Source organism: Thermobia domestica, chromosome 7 (genome assembly GCF_964235325.1).
Source record: "Thermobia domestica chromosome 7, izTheDome1.hap1.1, whole genome shotgun sequence".
NCBI classification, from domain to species: domain Eukaryota; kingdom Metazoa; phylum Arthropoda; class Insecta; order Zygentoma; family Lepismatidae; genus Thermobia; species Thermobia domestica.
The window spans coordinates 299326436-299349226 of record NC_137460.1 but is presented as its reverse complement, the minus strand read 5'-3'; the positions used below and the strand labels follow the sequence as shown (position 1 = coordinate 299349226).

Sequence of the window (22791 nt, the reverse complement as noted above, 5' to 3'; positions counted from 1 at the left end):
GATCTCCTGCTTCTTATCTTGATTCGAATTATGTTATTCATTCCTTCTCTTCAATTTTACATTCTTCTGCTCTGATTTCAGTAACATTTCTTGCCACTCTTGAGATAATCAGGGTCGTCACATTCCTTATTGAGTTACTGTTCAAAAGTCTCGTAAGAGCAGCATGCTCATCTATATTTAACATTAGGGATGCTGGAGATACACCTAGCGAACTTGACACGCTATCGCTATAAATCAATCTCAGGCATGGTTGAAGATGCTGATACCATATCTAGTGATCTTCGTTAACTATCATTTGAAAGAGTCTTAGAAGATCTAGATGTTACCTTTCGGTGAAGTTATTGCTCGGACGATACCTTATTGTGTAATGTATCTTGATGCCTAAATTCCCCTCACTTCAGTAAAGGGGTGTATGTAGACCACCGAAGCATTCTCACATAAAATTTCGGGTCGGTCTAAGTGCTCAAAATAGTCCTGCAAGCTCCTAATAACAACCTGGGTGTTGGCTTTACGATGTGGATATGTGACCAAATATACCGCAAATTATTCTGAAACATATAGTATATATCTGCATTTTTGGTTGATGGGGGCCATTGTCGTAGAAAATCAATATACACAATTTGTCTGACATTAATGTGATGATGCGATCAATTTCACAATAGGGTAATAGTCGTCTTTTGTTTCCGTACATTTTCTGTAATCAGTGATGCAACAAGTCATATTTGGTTTCGTGTTTTTTCAATACAAAGCTTGTTGTATCGTGGCGATGGTTCGATCAACTCCTCAATGGCCTTCGTCATGGTAAGACTAACAGTACTGAAACAAGCGTTTTTTTGGGATGCTCACCTTGAATACGTCAGGATTGGATTATTCTCATTTTTCCATCTTGTTCTTGTTCTAAAGAGGTGGCTAGTGATATATGGGATGTGTCACGCCTGTACATAAACCCAACATTAAGGTCTGGCAGTGCTAATTTTACTTGTTCGAAAATCCTTTGATTTAATCTAATAAATGACGCTTCACACTATTCTGTCCACAACCATTTTCTTCCCTTTTCTAAAAATGCGTAAGGCGGTGCGGCAACTCCGGACAAGCTCTCAAAAAAGTATACTAAATATTGAAGGAAACCTAGGAATCGTTGTAGCGATCTTATGCTTACAGGCCTTGTGTACTTTACTATTGGAGTTAGATTGCACATCCTTCTCTATCCAGCTGGAGAGATAATGTATTCAAGGAACTTCCGAGTTGATCGACATTTAGCTCACTTCTCGAGACTCACGTAAATAGTGGCTTTTTTCAAACATGCAATTAATGTTCTTAATTATTGTATTCCCATCAAGGGTGTCATGAGATAAGTATACGTAGTCTACGTATCTACCGACTCCTTTACCAAATTCCTGTTTTGGCAATATTCTTTGGAATGCTGCAACCAGTTGTATTGATACATTGATGTATCCGTACTGCACAACCGTAAATTTCTATTTTTTTTTCTTCAAAAGTAAATTGTCGCGAAATAGGGTGTAATTGCATTGCATGGTAAGAGAAGAAAATCCAATTGAGATAGAAACTTGCTATACCTAGTTTTAATAAACGTTATCAATTGCTCCTTCAACTGTCTTAGTCGGATATGTTTTTCATTTCTTTCACACCCAAACACATTTTAATTTGGAAAATGGGGTTAGAATAGGTAGATACACTTGATTGTAAAATTCCAGCTTCATACATTTTTTTGATTTCTTCTCTAATTCGAGATCTATACTTCAGTGGAGTATGATTTTTTTTCTTGCTATGGAATCTTGTGCATTCACCTCTACCTTAAATGTAAGTTTATGTCGTCATCCATGATGATCTTGGAACATTTCCCTTAATTCATCGATTAATCCCTTAACCTTCTTTCTGCGTCTGATTTAAGGAATCAGCTGATTCATTGCACTCACGCGTCTCTTTCTTTCTTTCAGTAACACGATCAGTTAACCCAATTGTGTTGTCTGGCCTTAAGTATTGTACCAAGTAAGAGTCTTCAATACTGCTTTTAGTAGTTCTTCTGATAGAAGAAGAAGCATACGGATTATTTTACTCACATCCTGTCCTCGAATTCTAATAATTGGATGATTGAAATTCAAAGCAGCGCCTAATTTCTTTACTGCATCAATGCATCATAAAAAAATCTCTACACTCAGCGCCCATACGAAAAACGCTTGGACGTTAATTTGAACACTACCTATTGAGACCAATATCTGAATCTCGCCTAACACTCTCCTGGCCTTCTCTGCAAAATACATCGCTGGCACATAACAATCGAGAGTGCGTCACATTGTAGCTAGCGCGCCTCCATGCATCACAAGACATAAGAGAAACTTCACTGCCGCTGTTCAATAGCCTTTGGTACTAAACTCCGTTTATGGAAATGTTAATCTTGCTTGTGAAATGGATGAATTATCCATAATATCTTGGCTTCTTTCCTCATCTTCTACATCACTCTTATCCTCTATTTCTCCCTTTGCGGTGTGGGCAGAACAAATAAGATACCTCTGTATTGCAGTAATATCATTTTCCACACGCTGTCGATATGGACCACTATCAATGCGTCTTAACAGTCTCCCGATCAATGGTTAGATTGTGAGCAAGCCTGGTCATTACCACGTGTGGTCTTCTCTGTTGGATGTTCAAAATGCTGTGTGACTACGAGACTCTTTTTTGGGTTTATATGTATTAATATCACAGAGTTGGGTTGAGGGTATTCCTGGTTCATTTGTGAGTGAATCTTCTTGATCAGATGTTTGGCTTCCAGTTGCGCTTTCCCATCTTTTTCTACTTGCCATTCCATGGAGATCGTCCTTTTCGTGGTCTTGGTCCCATGTTTGTTTCCTGAGGCATTACTTCTTGCTGAAGAATCAGTCGATCTACCTTATTGTTGCATGTCGTCTGATAACTTTTTTCATATATATCAAACTTCCTAATTCCTTCCCCATTCGTAGAGACTCTACTCGCTCCCGGAAAGGAATATACCGGTGAAAAGACCAATACCTTACTGTATTTTCAACCTAGTTGCCATGATGTCCGAGAGAATGTGAGGTTCAGGTGTATTCGGACATAATTCTTGCAATTGCTGCAATTTATGTGTATCAAATTCCTTACAGTAGGTTACTTGCGAGTGTCAAAATGCTAATTTCTGCATACAGTCAATTTACTTGCCACAACTGGTGAAGATAGACGCGTCTATATCAATGGGTTCACTAACTTCTGATATAATGAAAAGGCTTCCTTTACAATTTGAGCTAACTCCTCGGCGGGTCATCAAATATTAGAGGAATTATTCGAAGAAATTGTTGATTTAACAAGTTCATAATGGCAGCTACTTCAACTCTCGCTAAGAAGGTTAGCACTAGGGGTCTATTGGGTTGTCCACTAAATCTTGTGAAGTGCTTTATTTCAGTCAGGTTGACTGGTAATCGGCTCATCTTAATAGGATGACTTTTCTTATCCAGTACGGGTATGACGTCTATGTCACTTGGTGTCCCATAATATATTTCTTCTGCCTATCTCTCTCTTCCTGGATCTCCCACATGATACAAAAGAGAATCATGCACATGCTTTTCCTTCTTTCTTTTATGGAAAAATCTGCATCGTTCTTCCCCTGCATTACTGCTTTGTGAAGGTCTTGTTTTACAACGGGACTTCTTTGAAGCTATCACACATTGATCAGAGTCGTAAAATACTTTTACACTGTCATTGCTACGTTTGCCAACTCTACAATAATCAAAACTAAAGTGTTGTTCATCAATCTTAACACGATTTGCACTGTTCACTTCGCCATAATTCACTGTCATGATTACTAGAGGTACGCGCGTTTATATTATCCTGACAAATAATAAGGTCATCTATTCTTTTTGTGATAACACTTCATTATCTGCTTCAACTCGGGTTACTTCTTGTTGCATAATTGTCATGTCATTGTTTAGTTTCCCTTATCTTATCGATATCTTCATCTATACTCTCTTTTAGTTGTTCAAGTTGCCTTGTTAAACAGGTATTAACATCATTGAAATGCTTACTTGTTTCATCTATACGTTGGGATAATTGTTGGGTTACCTTACATACTTGTTTATTCATATTGCTTATATTTCTCACTAACTCACGTTCTATACTCCAAACATGTTCTGACCTCTTGAATACGTGTGGCCACTTCACCTGTTATTTCATCCACTCGTTTAGTTAGACTTTCCTTCTTACTTCTTCGAAAAATAGAGAAAAACATTTCGTTACCAGTAGGACTGTTAGAAGATGGAATACTTAATACTTAATTGTAAGCATTCCAGTCGAGAAGTTTTTTATCTATTCTTAATAGTAATGAATCATCAGGGCTGGAACGCATAGGGTAATATTGTGTTAAATATAGGTGGATTACACGTTTAATTAGTTATTAGTGAATCCACCGAAATACTATCAATAAAATGCTAATAACCAAAACCTTTAGAGAAGAGCTTAAACATCCCAATGCAAGGAGTTCGAGATTTCCATCCGAAATATCGGTAAGAAAGTTAACATTATACATTACTCATCACTACTGTAACGTGTAATCTTAATATTGTTCTTCTATTGAACACTTTAATCGGACAAAAAAAAAAAATATATTAGAAAATTGTCAAATATATTTCAGATTTAAAAAGGTGATGTGTGTATCCGAAAAGCATGAGTCAATAAAAACTTCATCCATGAAACACTCACTACTTCACACCACGATCCACTAAACCAAATATGTACCTTAACCTTAGTAAATACTATGATCTACCATTCTTAGCAACCACTGTTGTCAACCTTCATCTGTTATGTTCGGCGTCTAAGAAACATTTGCCGAAAATGATCATTATATATTAACATTTCTATGTGTACTTATTTAAATGTAATACATGATTGAAATAAATTTTACGTGGTGAGAGGGAAAAAAACAGAAAGAACGTTGACATCCAGAATGTGAATCTTTATGGCTAATTCTAAAACGAGCCTTTCCTCTACAGTAACTGTACATCACGCCATTATGATATATGCAGGTTGAATATGGGTTATAGCTTGCCTAAAAGCAAGAGTCAAAAGTGCACGCAGAAGCAAAGTTTCAGTGAGGGTAAATTGAAGTCACTTCCTACATAAGTCAGTCTGTTACTGAAAGTCTTAAATATTTTCGTTCTTCTTCATTCTCTTTTTTATCTCACACTTTCTATCAAAAGTCGTCTACTTGAAACTCAAAATTTCGAGGTAATCAACTTCTTACTCCAAATCATTGAAATAATTTAATGCTTACTTATTTAATAAACGTACAAAAGCACACGTTATATTAATAGTGTTTGCTTACCATTTCATTAAACAATTACAAAGCACCAGTTTCAATATTTCTGACTATGACTAATTACCATTAACGGTTATGTGACTAATTATCATTAAATACAAAGAAAAAACCCTAAAGTTATAACTTGATAACATTTCGTTATAGGATAGGCATTGCTGTCTATACCTAAGCAAAATGAAGTATCGAAGTAATGTATTCGCTTGAAAAAATCGAAAGAGAGTAGTTGAGTATTCATAATTTATTTCTCTTTGTAATGTTATTAAATCCTATCGATTTCAATAGAATTTCAATCCTCTTAGATTCTCTTACCTTGGGCTACGTAACTGTAACATTTATTTGTAGAATGGTTATTTTAAGTTTAAACATCCCATGTTTATGAACGCTGGCTAAAGGAGAAGATGAAACGCATAACAATAGTGCAAAGAGGACAGTGAGAACACGTCAGAACTCCAAGAAACCGAAGGAACCATCGTGATTTGGGACAGAACCAGTAGCCCCAATGCCGGCTGGAGGTGATGACTTCTCCAGTGAGCAACCTTGACCTTGTAACATGGTCAATGTTCAAAGAACAAAGGAAAGCGTTTTTTTAACAGAACATATTATTTTACCTACAAATGTCATACAAAAGTAGCAAGAAAAAACCTTTTTATCTATTAGCTTTGCGGACGGTACAAGTGCATATTATGAGACACTCCATCTCAAGATATAACCTTGTAAGAAACGAACTTTTACAAGTTAAGTTAATAAGCCATATAATAAAATAAGCTACTTGTAAAAGAGGAAAAGTTGAATTTATGGTTGGTCTAGTACGAGTTCGTTAATGATACATCAATATTAAAGCAATCACAATAAGTGAAAGAATTCTGTAACGTCATATATAAAACTCGATAATTCGTGCAAGGATCTTATATATATATATATATATATATATATATATATATATATATTGTGGATGGATCCGATAAGTAATCAATTTTTAATATCATTTTATTGTTATTATTGTAAAAGTTAATCTGATTCAAAATCTTAATAAGATAAAATTATGTTGTGTTTAATCAGAATCAGAAAAAGTAAACATTGTCATGCTGTAAGTAATTACGCATGATGTTTGTTATTGTTTATATGTCGTTTAGACATAATGTGTAAATAATGATGAAAAGACAGAATTTAAGAAAAGAGCGTGTAAGCTCTATGTTGTTATAAAATATTTTGTGTACTCAGCTTTGTTCACAAAATACACATTTCGGGTATGACATAATATGCAGTTTAGCAGAAATGAATTGTCTGAGAATTTTGGACATGGCACAACAATCGAGAAATGAAAGTTGCTAACAGCTGTGACATTTTGACGTCATTTCAAAGTTGAGGGGATACATTCCATCGTCTGGAAGATGGAATAAAAAGCTATTCTTTGTTGGATCAGGGAGGCAGTTCAGAGACAGTATAGATGGCAGTATACGGGCAGTATAGAGGGCAGTATGGAGTAGTAGTTTGATGGAAGTTTGGATAGAGCGATTGAGGCACGAACATCCTACGAAGAAGCTGAACGAGGTTCCAAGATACCTTGGTCGCAGGTTCGAGACCAGACGACATCCAGTTGTCGGGTGACAGCTGGATACCAGACATCGAGTTCCAGTTCAATCATCGCCCATGGTTCCAACAACAGACTTAACAGGTATGTCATCGGCTGTGTTGTGGCCTATGTTAAATTCTCAGAAGTTTATAGGTTCTGCGACTGAGAGTGTCATGTTATATCCAAAAGCATAAGCATCACACAATACACTTTAAATTAATTAATCAGAATATAGTTGTTATTTAAAGATAATTGATTTCACTCATTTATTATTAACCTCTCGCTAAACTATGGTTTATTCCTGTCCATTCCGGATAGTGGACAGAAGCGGCCTTACTGCATCATATTAAGCACTTTCAGCCCTCATTAACTTATAGACCCGATGCAGGGAGGTTGAAATGGTGGAGGCGACCGTTGGTTCGATTACCGGGAGGTCTAGTATTTTAAAGTTTTAGTTACCCACCATTGAAATGGTGGAGGCGACCTTTGGTTCGATTTCCGGGAGGTATAGCATTTTAAATTTCTTACTAACCCACCATTGAAATGGTTAAGGTAGTCCTTGGTTCGACCCCAGTAGGGCAATCTAGGTTAGAATTTAAAGGTCAAATAAACAACTTGTCATGGTGGAGTATGCTGATGGCTTACGCCTTTAAGATCCCAACGTATTGTCATGGTTTGAGATGCTGTGAGCTTTCGATCTTAGTACGTAGTAAAGATATAAATTAGTCTCATGTTGGAGACAGTATATCACATTAGTGATATTAGTGGAGATCCCCAAATGTAAATTTAAACATTAGAGTGAAAATTTAATAAGAAATAATCCCGCCCACCCACCCTCTAGAATAGTAAGAAAAATGTTGTCGTTATTGAATAACAACAGGATTCATTATCCTGTGTTAAAAGGAAATGGAAAGCCCGCGACGTTGTTTACCAACACGAGGTTTTATTTATTAGACCAACGGGTACTGCGACATTTCGTCGAGTACAATCCTACGTTTGGAAGTATTGTGGAAAAGGAAATAACAGAAAACATAGTTGACAAAGTCTATACTAATTATTATGTAATGGGATTCACAGAAAATAATTTCAGTATGGAAGATTTAGTAGAGCTTGGGATGAGGCGTCATGTGCTCGCCACAATTTCGAATATATCAGAGACTTGTAGTGCGTTGCATGGGGCAACGTTTTTCATTATTAAAACGGAATGACATAGGTATAAAATATGTGCAATTTTTAAGGGTTGCAAACACCAGATTATGGTGAACCAGTGGTTGGAGATGTTTAGATCCAGGTTTGAATGTTCACAAGCAATTATAATTGCGGAAGTAATTCCAATTATGGCAAAGTATGAAAAAGAAGCCAAGTTTATCATTGCAAATGATAAAACGGCATTAGATGTAGCAGCATTTGCCGAGCTATTTATACAAAGAAATGTTAAGCTATTTCAATAGAGTGAATTAGTAGTTATGTAAAGTAGATGTACATATTTAGGATTACTGTTATTAGTAGACATATATATTATTATTTAATATTTTGGGAATTTTCGGTTATTATTATTATAGGTAAATATAGTTAGAAATACAGTAAGATTTAAGTTAGACATAAGTTAATATTTTAGTATTGATATGGGTATTAGGTTATTATTGTAGAGTTAAGTAAGCTAGAATAAAATAGAATTAAGTAGGCTAGAAGAAAATAGGATTAAGACATATATTTAAATATAGGTAATAAATAATGCTAAAGATTATAAATAATGAGATAAATTAATTAATAAATGAAGATAAAAATTTAAACGATAAAAAGATTAGGTGAACATAAAGAATATAAAGAAGTAATTATTTTAATAGAGAAGAAATAAGTAATATTAGTTATAACGTAATGAAGAACTATGAGATTATTTAAGCTATCGATAAAAAAGAAATATAGGAGATTATAAAGTCTACGATTTAAGAGGCAAAGTTTAGACGAATGAAAAAAAAGAATGATGATAATAACTGGTGAATAATGACTTTAGTTGTATTAAAATATAGTAATTGGAAGAAAAACAGAAATGAATTAGGCAAATTTTCTTAGAGGAAAATACTAGGTAGACGGGAAGTCACATTCTCGTTAAGTTCAAAGTGGGAGTGACCAAAACGTCGATGAGAATAATTTTTGTAGAGATTCACATAAGTCTTCGATGGTAAAGCAAGAAGAGACAGATACAGAGAGAAATAGATGCCTCGTTTACCCTTTGTAAAGCGGTGACAATTTTTTTTAGTGAGTCTAGTTTATCTAGAATATTCCGAAGAGTTCTAAATTAAAAGTTCAAAATTTCGTTTTAAGTTAGGAATAAGTGCATAGTAAGAGGAAAAGCATGAAATATCATGAATAGTAATGTAAAGTAATTTTTAGAAGAATAATAGAAAAGAGGTTGGCAAGTCTAGTTGTAACTAGGTTTTGTTCCAGGCCTAGAGGTAGTAGTAAAATAAGCAACATGTCATTCACACTTATTATCATTAGGATTGAGAGGAAAGAAGGAAGTAAGGATTGGAGAGAATGAGAAATAGTGAAATAGACGAATAGAGAGATAAACTATGATAGCAGATAGAAAATAGTGACAATGTAAAAATAATAATGGATATGACGTAAAAATATACTTGAGTTAGACAAATAATATACATATATAGAGAAATGTGAATATTGAGAAGATTATAGATAAATAATATGAGATATATGAAATATATGAGATATATGAGAATATGAGATATTATATAGAAATAGATGAAGTATATAGAGATAAATAGATAAGCGCCAAGAAGTAATAATATTGAAGAAATATATTATAGAATATAGTACGTAAGAAGAAATAAGTTTTGGGAAGAAAAAGATACAGCTATGACTGATCAAGAGTTACCCTTAACAAAGATAGAGAAATAATTGGAGACGATAAAGAAATATCTTCGTTTATATACGAGATTAGAGAAATCGTTTCAAAGATGAGGCCTATGGCATTTAATTTAATTTAATTTAGAATAATATAGTGTGCGTACGTAAGTTAAGTACTTCAAGTAATATTTATAGATTTATGACGAGAAAAATACATGGATATAGACGATGGCAAAAATAATTGGTTGTTGATTAGCTACCAACAACGAAAATAAGCCGATACATTGATAGAGAGTAAGAATACCGAATTTTAAGATTAATTAAAATTTAATTATCTGCCGGTCAGGTAATGTAAATTTTACACCGAATATTGACGAACAAGTATAGTTAAGTGATATTTTGACTATAGTGCGTAATCCAATACCGATTGTTGAAAAAAAAAGAGAACATTTAACAGTGTGAAGAAGAATAATATTTTGAAAAAAATAAAGAGAATAGAAATAAATAAAGAAAAGTAATATAATGTAATTTTAATAGATATTTTTTTTTTTGTTAATAAGGTAACTAGAAACAAATCTTGTTTAGAGATGGATGGCGAGGTGGACCGCCATTAAACATCCAAAGTCCGTGTTCGAATTCCAAGGGAATGTGGAATTCCATCGATCAAAACCCCGAATCTGTAAACAGGTTTTGGTTTTAGTTATCACTAGTCAGGGAAATTAAATAAATTGTGAATTAAATAAATAATGTAATTTAAATAACATAACGCGAATAGTAATAATAATAATAATAATAATAATAATAATAATAATTTAAATGTAAATGTAATTAATTAATAGTTGTACTTACCAAATAGTAATCTAGACGTAATTCATGAAGCAGCAGGTCATTAAAGATATTGAAAATACACTACACGAAAACACATAACACCAGTAAACTAAAAGATATGACATTCTCAGATTGTAGTACTGATAATAAATGAGTTTTTATCATAGGTCAAGGACTGGATCGATGACAGATCAATTGTTCGAAAATTGATCGACATTTCGAATATTGTTCACAACTTGTGAAATGGAAGGAAATGATTGCAGACTGACGTGGTTGAAGTAAAAACTAGGCCACGTAGTTGATGGTCAAGGTTGGCAAAAGAAAAGAAAAAGAAAAAAAAACTGAATCATCAGTGAGTTGAAGTGAAGCAAGTGTAGCCAATTCCACAAGAACAGATTGTGGGAGTTGGTGTAGTTTTTGGCAAAAGTGAAATTTTTGTTTTTGGTTTTTGTAGTGATGATTGAGTGAAAGAAAATCATAAAAAGTGTGCAGTAAAAATATTAGTGTTTTCGCATATTGAGTTACAGTTTTAGTAGTGAAAAAAAGGAAAACAGATCTGGTAAGATTATATTCTTGAAGAGCAAGGAAAAACAATATAGCTGGAAAGTATGATAAAGAAGTATGCATGGACATCCGGAAAGGAAATACCATCCTTTGGAAGTGCGAAACGAATTGCTAGTTTATCATTAGTTGTGAGAGTTGAGCTTCAAGAAGTTCAAGGTTTTGATAACAGATGGCGCAAGAATGCGTTCTAAGAGCTATTTGGATAGAATGAACACTTGAAAAAAAATACGTAAATAAACAAAGAAATTGAATAAATGAAATAAAGATGAATATTGTGATCAAATAGAGGAAGATTTTTGTTTTTAAGATAAATAGTTCAAAGAAGCATTATTTATATGTTAAAAATGATTAATTGCATTTGCTGAAAGAGATATTATGTTAATAAAATAATTATTGTTTTAAAATAAATAAATAAAAGCCGATCTCCACGGAGATCTAATCGGTATCGATGCTACCTTAGCTTTGAAAAGGGGGCATGTGGATGGATCCGATAAGTAATCAATTTTTAATATCATTTTATTGTTATTATTGTAAAAGTTAATCTGATTCAAAATCTTAATAAGATAAAATTATGTTGTGTTTAATCAGAATCAGAAAAAGTAAACATTGTCATGCTGTAAGTAATTACGCATGATGTTTGTTATTGTTTATATGTCGTCTAGACATAATGTGTAAATAATGATGAAAAGACAGAATTTAAGAAAAGAGCGTGTAAGCTCTATGTTGTTATAAAATATTTTGTGTACTCAGCTTTGTTCACAAATACACATTTCGGGTGTGACATAATATGCAGTTTAGCAGAAATGAATTGTCTGAGAATTTTGGACATGGCACAACAATCGAGAAATGAAAGTTGCTAACAGCTGTGACATTTTGACGTCATTCCAAAGTTGAGGGGACACATTCCATCGTCTGGAAGATGGAATAAGAAGCTATTCTTTGTTGGATCAGGGAGGCAGTTCAGAGACAGTATAGATGGCAGTATACGGGCAGTTTGGAGTAGTAGTTTGATCGAAGTTTGGATAGAGCGATTGAGGCACGAACATCCTACGAAGAAGCTGAACGAGGTTCCAAGATACCTCGGTCGCAGGTTCGAGACCAGACGACATCCAGTTGTCGGGTGACAGCTGGATACCGGACATCGAGTTCCAGTTCAATCATCGCCTATGGTTCCAACAACAGACTTAACAGGTATGTCATCGGCTGTGTTGTGGCCTATGTTAAATTCTCAGAAGTTTATAGGTTCTGCGACTCAGAGTGTCATGTTATATCCAAAAGCATAAACATCACACAATACACTTTAAATTAATTAATCAGAATATAGTTGTTATTTAAAGATAATTGATTTCACTCATTTATTATTAACCTCTCGCTAAACTATGGTTTATTCCTGTCCATTCCGGATAGTGGGCAGAAGCGGCCTTACTGCATCATATTAAGCACTTTCATCCCCATTAATTTAGGCACAGATGCAGTCAGATTGTCAATATATATATAGAAAGAAAAAAACTCGATAATTCCTTCTTGTGATCCACATTTGGTATTCTTAATTATTAAGGCGTTTAGTATATAAAATAATGTTTCAAAACCGATATATAAATGAATATTAAAGTATCATTTTTATACCATGAAAACTTTTTGAGTGAGAGAGGAAAGATATAGATAATTCGGCGAGGTACACTTCCCTGTAATAGGAAACGTATTACCAAATATTGACATTACGAAGAGCCGTATAAGTTTTTAATCCTGATATTCAACCCTGGTGCAAGGAGGTTTCTAGCAATATACAATTACCTTTGCATAATTATCTCAGTGCCGAAATGTATTACCTTTTACAACGCTACGCATTAGGTTGCATTATTTATGTGTTCAAATGTTTGCGATTCCAATAATAGAGTTTAAAATAAAGGAAAAGTAAATACTTAACTAAGTATCGCAAATGTTGAAAAGAAATATTTATACAAAACATATCCCAGATGAAATAAATGCACTAAAACGTACCTCAGGGCCTGTGCATTGCTACCAACTTCTCGATTATCTTTTTCTTGAACATCCTCTTCGTCATCGTCCTTGTCTCCGATAGTGGCAAACATGTGACTGCTTGACCCTTCTGTGATGTTTGTAAGATCGGAAGATATTGGCCTGATGTTACTGCGAAAATTTTCGGCATTTTCAAATGCATTAGCCGTGGGTAAACGCTTCACCAAACATATAGCTTTCGAAGTTAGTTTCCAATCTGATATTGTTTCATCTTCATTCCTTTGTAAATCGATATTCTCTATTTCCGTTGCACTTTCTCGTTTCTTATGTTCCACATGTACTGCAAGAGGGTCTTTATGGTCATTAGTGTTACTAGCACGTAGCTTATAATCACATTCTTCAAATGACTCATTTTCGGCTTTCATTTCAACTTTAATACGATCGTTTTCTGTTTTTATTTCAGTTCTATTATACGCTAATTTTAAATAATGTGAAGCCATTTTGATCATACAAAACTGTTCACGTCGGAGATTTGAAACCTTCAGGAGTTAATGTTCGTGAAAAACCAATAGATCTGAAACCAATAAAAATATTATTCGCTTTAACAAAATTTATGAGCGGGCCGGAAGAAGACAACGGTAACTGGAGCTTCAGGTGAAATTTAATTAGTGGGTTAAATTGTTTAAAATCACACTAGGGATAGAAAAAGTACTGAAAGGAGTACTTTAAAATATCCTTAATTTTACTACTACTTATACCAAAATATTGATAGACCTAAAAGCCGAAAATACAGAACTATACAGAAATATGGAAATACTCACCAATATATGATTTTTTAAATTTTACCCCATGTGAAAGAAAAACCTATTATTTTCTTCTACTTGCATACGAGATATTATAGGCATCTATTTTCTTTCTTCCATATCATTATACTTTTCTAATACATTATTATATTTTATCGAGATACGATACTTGCTTTTTTCTCTTTTCTTTACATACTATATAGTTACCAATACTCAACGTAGATAACTGTTGCATGAGCACAGAAAAGCCAAAACTAAAATATTTTCTACTATATTACTAGCTTATATTTTTAAAATTAAACATGACAGCAATGCTATACAAATTTTTATCGTATCTGAAAAATCGAGATAATCCAAATAGTAGCTATTATGTCACTTCGCATAACTATGCCTTATGTTGAGACTATGCACACAATTTGTTAAAGAAAAATACGGAATGACCTCAAGATGTTTGGTTAGACTGAATATGGTTAGCTTAGATTAGGACAAAGTGGCACTAGTACCAGTAGCCAGTGGGATTATTCCCAGTGCACGGAAAATAAAAAATGAGGATATTCCAGGTTTTTTCTCCTGGCATATAGCTAGGTAAATGCCTGGGACCTGGGTGGAATTTATTTCCCTTTCTTTACTTTATTTTCGAAATTATAAGAACAATATAACTAATTACTTTGATTTATTATCATTTACTTCTCGAGAAGATGGAAGCATAATTCACGTGCATTTACTTTAGAGAAGGCTTATTAAAATACAAACGGTTTTGCAATAATTTTATATCATAAATTTTATGAAAAAGATCTTGTTAACGTATTTACTTAAAGTACACAAATTTAAGATGTTTGTCTCTTTTAAACGTGAAATCACATATAACCGTAAATGAAAGATTTGAAAGCAAAAGTTATGGATTGGAGCGCAAGCGCTTTTAATTCCTGTTTTAGCATTTTAATAGATAGATGATTCGTTAAGTTAGATTTCCATTTGCACTAGAAAGAAGTAAAGTACTAAGTTCCAAATGATGAAAAGAAACCACTTTGTAAAGTAATATAGACATTCTGTAGAAATAGAAATGAAGTACCATAAATACACCTTGAAACAAGTTTAGTAATAGATGTCGGTCTGTCTGCTCTTTGAAAAAGATGTGCGTGTAGCCGATGGTGTCTGATAGGTGATTTTTCGTTCGAAGAATATCTACTTCAGTCTTAGGAAAAACTGCATCATAAATAATCTCTGTGCAGTTTACTTGGCGAGATTAGTATCATATTCATATGTTTTATTGCATTTTAAACTTTAGAAACTGAGGTCCTTATGACAATGGTGTAACAAAAACAGGTGGGGGCAAGGACAATAAATGAAGAAGACAACGGTAGTTGCCGCTTCAGGTGAAATTGAGTTAGTAATTGGAATTGTTTGTGATCACACTAGGGATGTAAAAAGTACTGAAAGCACTACTTTAAAATATCAGAAATTTTGCTACTTCTTATAAGGATATACCCAAATGCTAAAAATACATAAATATACAGAAATATCGAAATACTCACCAATATATGATATTTAATTTTACCCCTTGTTAAAGGAAAACCTATTACTTTCTTCTACTTGCATACGAAATATCATGGCCTATAGGTTATTTCTTCCATATCATTATTATTTTCTTATATATTATTACATTTTTTTTCGAGGCTTCCTTTTCACACAGCCCCGCACACGCCTTGCTACGACTAGGGTAGAGAGCATTTGTAGTTTGTAATGGCTGTCTAGCACAGCCTGGTGATTTTTTTACGCTGTATTTGTTACATTATATATCCAAAAGCTGTATTTATACGCAAATTGTAAAAGAACTCTAATTTTTCAACAATTACTTCTGGTGGTCCCATAGGACTTTATCTACGCCAAACGACATATTTTCATGTTGACAACCGCAAATCCTTCAGGGCTCAATAAGAAGGAAATTAGTAAAACAATTATATTTTTTCGCCAATTATTTCGAGTAGTGGGCCTAAAGAAAATCTGCATGTTTTTCTCTACCTTATAGGCAAACAATCATATATTATTTCCTCCTTTTACAAATATTGGTTTGACTCAGACATGAGTGTTAGTACATTATATCATAGTTGCCTGATAATCTTCATCTCAAATTCCTTTTTCTACGACAGTGAATGTTTCCTCCCGGAGCTACAAAACTCCCTCAGGAGGTTTTTCCGATCGGACTGAAGTAGGGTTACAGGTGCTTTCGCAGTGTTTCTTTCAATCTTAGACAGAAAACATCTCAACTCGTCATTACTACAATTAATTTTCCAATCACATATTAACACTGGGTATTAAAGACGTATGCGTACTGCGTGGCCGAATATACTGAGACTGTGCTGACATAAAGACATGTTTCCAATCATGGGCGGATTAAAGGAGGGGGCGAGGGGGGCGATCGCCCCCCCAAGAGCCCTCTAAAATATTAAAATTGCACACACTGCCGCTCGTAGCTTACCGCCACACGAACGAAAGTTTGGGATCATTCTTGCATTATTTCAAAAGAGGGTTAATTCTTTAAATTCTATTTAAAAATAGTCTCCGTCTAACGATAATTCGAGTCATAATATCAGATAAATCTCTGGAAGAAGGACGATGTTACTTGAGTCCAGAACATCTGGAAAACTATCCATGGCTGGTTCTTTTCCATAAGGAGAGATATATATTTTTTTTTTTTTTGTAAATATTGCTCACTTTTTGCAACGGGTTTTGAAGGGGGGGGGCTATCGAAGAAACGTGCCTCTCCAAACTCTTGAGATTAAAACTTTGAATAAATTCGCTACTTTCTACGGTATTTTAGAAACTCACAACAAGGCACAATATTATATTAACGCTCTTGAGGTCGGAAAAGCGTTTCTGAAAAACTACTGAGGACCAGTGAAATCAGTCGAGAATCAAATCAACTCGTCAAGAAGACAAGTCATCCAAAATCGCGACAAACTGAAATTAATGTTGGGAAATGTGTAATTCCTTGGGAGTCAAGGCATTGCTTTTCAAGGCCACACGGACAAGGGCGCCGATTTCTACCTAAATTTGGGAGGCCATTCAGATACAGAATGTATATATATGAGGATTTTAGAACAAATTGCATTCAAATTATATTAAATATTGTATATTCATAACTACAATAGGGAGGCCCACATGAGTTTGGGGGGCCCGGCACCCAGGATCGGCGCCCTTGCACAAGGACGGTGCGTGTGTGGATAATTGGACCTCAGATGGTGGCGGTGCAGAAACTAAGTTCAACGAGGGCAATTTTCGAGAATTGCTCAAATTTAGAATGGCTTGTAGTGACGATCTCTTAAAGAATCACTGGAAGAAAGCATCGGAAAGGATCATTTTTGCCGATAAAAAAAAATGCCCTCATTGAGGGTTGGGGATGAGAAATCACGTCAGTTTTATTCTATTATGTTTGATGAGACTACGGTCGTTTCGCACACATCTCATCTGTGTTTGATTCTAAGGTACGAACACAAGGGTGAAATAAGAGAAGACTGCTTCGGTTTCATTCATCCTCGATCAGCAGAGCTGAAATGTGAGGACATTGGTTCGAGCTCGAAATCCGAAGACGCAGAACCGCCCGAACTCTCACTGACTGGAGGGAAAATTGGAGAAATTGTTCTATCTTTGCTACGAGATTTCTCACTCGACCCGAAAAACTGCGTTGGTATTGGTACAGATGGTTGCGCCGTCATGACCTCTCAAAGTCGCCGGGCAGTGCAGGAGATCCAGAAAGAGGCTTCAGACGCTCTGCACTGTTCATATTGCAGTCACAGCCTCAACTTGTCCATCTCCAGGTCGTCGTCAGTACAGTGCATGAGGAACTGTCTGGGAACAACGAAAGAGATCATTGCGTTTTTCACCGCATCGTCAAAACGTAATACTGTCCTTAAGCTTATGGTTAGTGGCCAGTCGGAGACATTGTGTGAAACGAGATGGGTTGAAGGGAACGACGCGGTGTTACAATTTTACGTGAAATTCCAATAAATAAGTAAGGTTCTATAGTGTGTTCAAAATGATCCGAGTTAGATACAGCAGCCAAAGCATGGGCACTTTCTTCTGCTATGCACGACAGCGAGTTTATCGTAACTATTACGTGTCTTCAGGGTGTTCTCACGATAACTCTCTCCTCAATCGACTTTTGCAGAAGACGAATTTAGACATGAACGCAACGTCAGATGCCATTCACGACACAATCGCAGCATTAAACAAGAAGCGTTCAAACAGCAAAGAATTCAAGGCAACTTTCGAAGCAACATCCAGAATGGTTTTCCAGTGTCGACGTGCAGATTCAAACTTCTCATCTCACCCAAAGACAACACATCGTACGAACCTCAGGGCAGATGACACGACATCTTACTACTGGAGAACTGTCTACATTCCTTTGATGGAGTCGGTTGTAGAAGACCTCAAAACTCGTCTTGCGCAGGAAGTTTTAAATGTATACGGACTCAACATTCTATTGCCAACACGCGCAAGTGACTAAACTCTGAGCAACAACTTCCGCGTTCTAGCAGAAAGATTTTGCAAAACTATCGGAACTCAAGAAAATATGCTGTTTTCCCTCTTTAGTTCTGAATTTGCAATCTGCACTTCTAAATGGAACTCTATCACGGACTGCGTTGGAGGCCTTAACCACCAGCGACGAAGATCTTCACGTGACTATTCGAAAACTGCTGCGCATACTTGTAGCCCTGTGGTACGGATTCCACGTTAATCAGTAGGTCTCATATAGCCTCGCTGCTGAAAACGACGTTTAACTCAACATCAACTAAATTTGTAACCCTGCATTCGAGCGTGGCCAGTGCAGAACAATCTTAATCGACATTGCACCGACTGAAAACGTGGTTGCGATCTCGTTTTGGCGAAAAGCGGCTGAATGGACTAGCACTTTTAAATGTCATAGGGACACTGTCGTAGATCGCGACAATATTATATCGACAAATACGCTTTGTGTGGTATTCGCCGAAAAGCGTGTTTTGCGTTGAAACTTGTAAGTTCTTTTGTCCTTTTGTTTAATTCATTTTACTAAAATACAGAAATATTATGAGCGTTCTAAAATATGTTTAACCTGATATTTTTTCTAGCGAAATATTTAGTAAAGCATAGCCACGACCAGGCCTGTAGACAGAATATCTTTTCGGGGAGGGGGCATTGTGGTGAAAATTCCGTAGCAATTATATCTTTCACCCACTTTTCCTGAATCCGTTTTACCTTTCTTTTTTTTTGGGGGGGGGGGATTTCGGGGAACATATCCCACTCTACAATAAAGAGCCCCCCTAAGACGTTTGGTTTAATCCGCCAATGTTTCCAATCAAGATATATTTTGTTTTCCTTAGTAATTGTACGAAGTTGGCAATCTTAAATTATACCCTGGATTTCACAGACCGGAATTTACTTACTGGATGAAGAGGAAATCGTCCTTACTATTCTGTCGGTGTTCTTGTCTGATACCGATTTTATCTCATCCTAGCACAAAAATGGCGAGAAAATATACCTGACAATATTATTCTCATAAAATTGGAAAAGGAATTTAGTGAACGTGCCAGCCGGTAATCTTTTTGCTCCAGGGGCATTTCACACGCATCAATAGATTTGATCTAATTTAGCATATTGTACGACAGAACTACCAGCAGCATATTATTCCCTTTGGATTTATGAAAATTATTTGCGAGTGATTGATTGTAGGAATGAGGGGACCTCAGGAGGAATCTTTCCCAAGATATGCAATTAATAGGCTGATTTAATGACACACCAGAGCACGAGATTCGCAGTGTTTGAATCACAAGGCATTCGTGTTGTTTGGTAACACAAACTGGTTTCTTTTTTATTGTAGATATTTTCTATAGTACCGAGTATTTACACACAAATCATGAAAGAATTTATGTTTTAAACAATTATTCGTGCAGTTTTACTATACAGATCCACAGTACAAGTAGTTTTAGCAGTAGGAGTAGTAGTAGGAACGGGTTAGAAGCCCCGTAGGTGTAGGATGGTTTCTGTTCTAGACATAATATGTGCAAATTTAAGGCTTGGCCAAATGTTTCCGTACATCTTAGAATCTCTAGATTCGTATAGTAAAATTCCACCCAACTATTTCTGGTGGATCCCGTGATTTCCATCTATGCTAAGTAGAATTTTCTGATGAGAGCGAAAAATTCTGGAGGATAATAAGAACCGTAAGTACGAAATTTTTACGTGAAATACTAACTCAGAGTAGACTTTAATATACTTGATCCACCTTCGCATCGACATGTAGGACCGCTTCAGTACTGTAAGATAGAGATAGGAATGGGTTAGCTTAACCTTAGGGTAGTTTTGACTCATTTTAGTTTTTTTTTTTTTTTTTTTCTGAGTGAGTATACAAGTTGGTGCAAGCATTGCCAAGTTAACCCCTAAGTTTATTTATAAACATGTCTAAATTCACGTTGCCACATTGTGAATTGAATATTTTATACACTCACATTGGTATATTTTCTTCTAGAAAAACACTGACGGTTTTAAAAAATAAGGGCTCAGAGATACAACATACAGGTCACAGATGCAAAATTAGACATTACTGCTGTGTCGCCGGACCAACTTCAAAATCGTAAAAACTGACCGAATTGTACTGCATTCAGTTACATTTGGTTGGACTAAATTAAGTTACGTTGGATTACGTTATAAGGCATGACGTTTTACTAGACGGATAAACAGTACAAATAGTGGTAGTAGTACTAAGAATGAAATGAAATCTGAATTTTACGTCCCACGTTTTTGTCGGTTAGGCTAAAGGAGACGGTGATGATGAGAGATGAGTGAAACGGTGGAATGAAGAAAGTGGGAGGAAACGGGAGAACCCCGAGAAAACCCACGAGCACGGTGTTTGTCCACCACAAAGTTCACTTGGCAGGGGCTGGGATCGAACCCGGGATCCCAAGCACCAGAGATGAACGCTCTACAACTGAGCAACCGCGCCTCCCGTAGTAGTACTAAGAGTACGGTTATAGTAGGAACGCGCAAATTCTCGAAAATATATTTTTCGAGAATATTCGCTGGGAATCATCCCAGGAAGATTTAAAAAAATGGGAATATTCCGGGAATGTATGTACAAACAAAAAGAAAATTGCATTCTATTGCTATATTATGATTTCTAATTAAAATTAGTTTTTTTTATCAGAGTATATTTGTGATTGTTATCTCCATAGGTTCTTTAAAACGTATATTTTGAACGGTATTATGTTATTTAATTATATTTAGAGAATACGCATAAATGTATATTTACAAATATGTCTTATGCAAGTAAATACTTTGGAGATATTTGGTATAGAAAGTCCAAAAATTTTACACCGTTAAGCAGTATAAATTTACATGTTAGTGAATTATCTAAACTTGATCCTACTACTGATATTGTAAACACATTAATTACTTATGTTATAAAGAATTTAAGTTATGCAACTGCCACAAGATACTTAGGCCGCGCCTCCATTGCATCCGAATGCGATTGCGAATGCGAATGCGAATTTCCCAGCACGTGTAAATGAATTGGAGTGCCTCGACTAGTTCCGACCTGCGAATTGCGAAAACCGACGAAAAGATGCGAATGCGAACGATCCCAACATGCTGGGATTGTTCGTCCGAACTGATGCGAATGGAGCGTCGTCTGCAGAGAAATTGAGCGCTACGTGAGAGAAGAAAGTTCTTTTTGCGTGAAAGTAGTCGACGGTGCGAGGTGCGGAGATAAAAATGAAAATAATAACGGAAATAGATGTTGATGTTTTAATAAATTGTGTTTTTTATAAAGTTCCATTGTGGATCCAAGGTCATCCAGATTACCACAAACGACACATCGTGAACAAATTATGGGCAGATGTAAGTAAAGAACTTGGAGTGGAAGATATTTATAATTTTATTTCTTTTCTCTTTAAAATATGAAAAGCTAATTAATACACGAACCGCAACTTTTTATTCAATTTATATTTCCTCTTTGTTCCTCAAATAATGATTTTACGAATACATATAATTGTTGACTAATATGTTTGAAATAGCAAAAACGGGTTTTTTACTCATGGAGAAAATTTTCTTAGAAAGTTGGTTGATTTTGCAATCTCTAATTTTATTTAGTTTATTTATTTTAAAGTGAACATAGCGGTAACCACAGAAGCATAATAATAACAGGAGCGACATTTGCGACATTCACTCTATTTTGCGCACAAAGGAAATTAATACACTATTATTATTATTATTATTATTATTATTATTATTATTATTATTATTATTATTGCTCTGAAAACTTTAAGATATGAATTTTCAAGCAAAAATATTTCACATTGAAGGTTTGAAAGAGATATTACAACTTGATTCGCATTCACAAAACTTCGGATGTAGTAGAGGCACATGAATTCGCAGTTCGCATTCGCATTCGCGTTCGCAGTCGCATTCGGATGCAATGGAGGCGCGGCCTTAGTCTGTCGAAAAACTCGTAAGGTTGCTAGTGTAAGGAATGGCATATATACAGAATGTTGATTAAAGTACACTGTGCTTTGTTACTGTGTACTATTAAATCTCTAATTTAAGAAAATTATTTACAATATTTACGGTGTTACAAAAATTCTGCAATAACGCTTGCACATGTATACACACGTAAAGAAGAAAACAAATACTAATTAACACAGGTCCGGAAACGCAAGTACTAACGAAACATCCTGAGATGCAACCCTCATTTTGATAATATTATATTTTAAATGTAAATGTATTTACAGCTACAAAGATTCTATTATTCAATATTTGATTGTTCCTCAGAGAGCGAAATTCGAGTCAGAGACGACGAC

The 22791-nt window shown here is 35.2% G+C and overlaps 1 protein-coding gene across 4 annotated transcripts in view; it reads right to left on the bottom strand.

The window, feature by feature from the left end:
* Positions 1–22791, bottom strand: part of LOC145691099 (uncharacterized) — a 61610-nt gene that overhangs the window by 36361 nt on the left and 2458 nt on the right. For all 4 annotated transcript variants that reach the window (XM_081766787.1, XM_081766784.1, XM_081766785.1 and 1 more), the window contains exon 2: positions 13179–13731. In XM_081766787.1, coding sequence (XP_081622913.1) covers positions 13179–13666 — 488 coding nt within the window. In that variant the 5' untranslated portion in view covers positions 13667–13731. The remainder of the gene's footprint in view (positions 1–13178; positions 13732–22791) is intronic.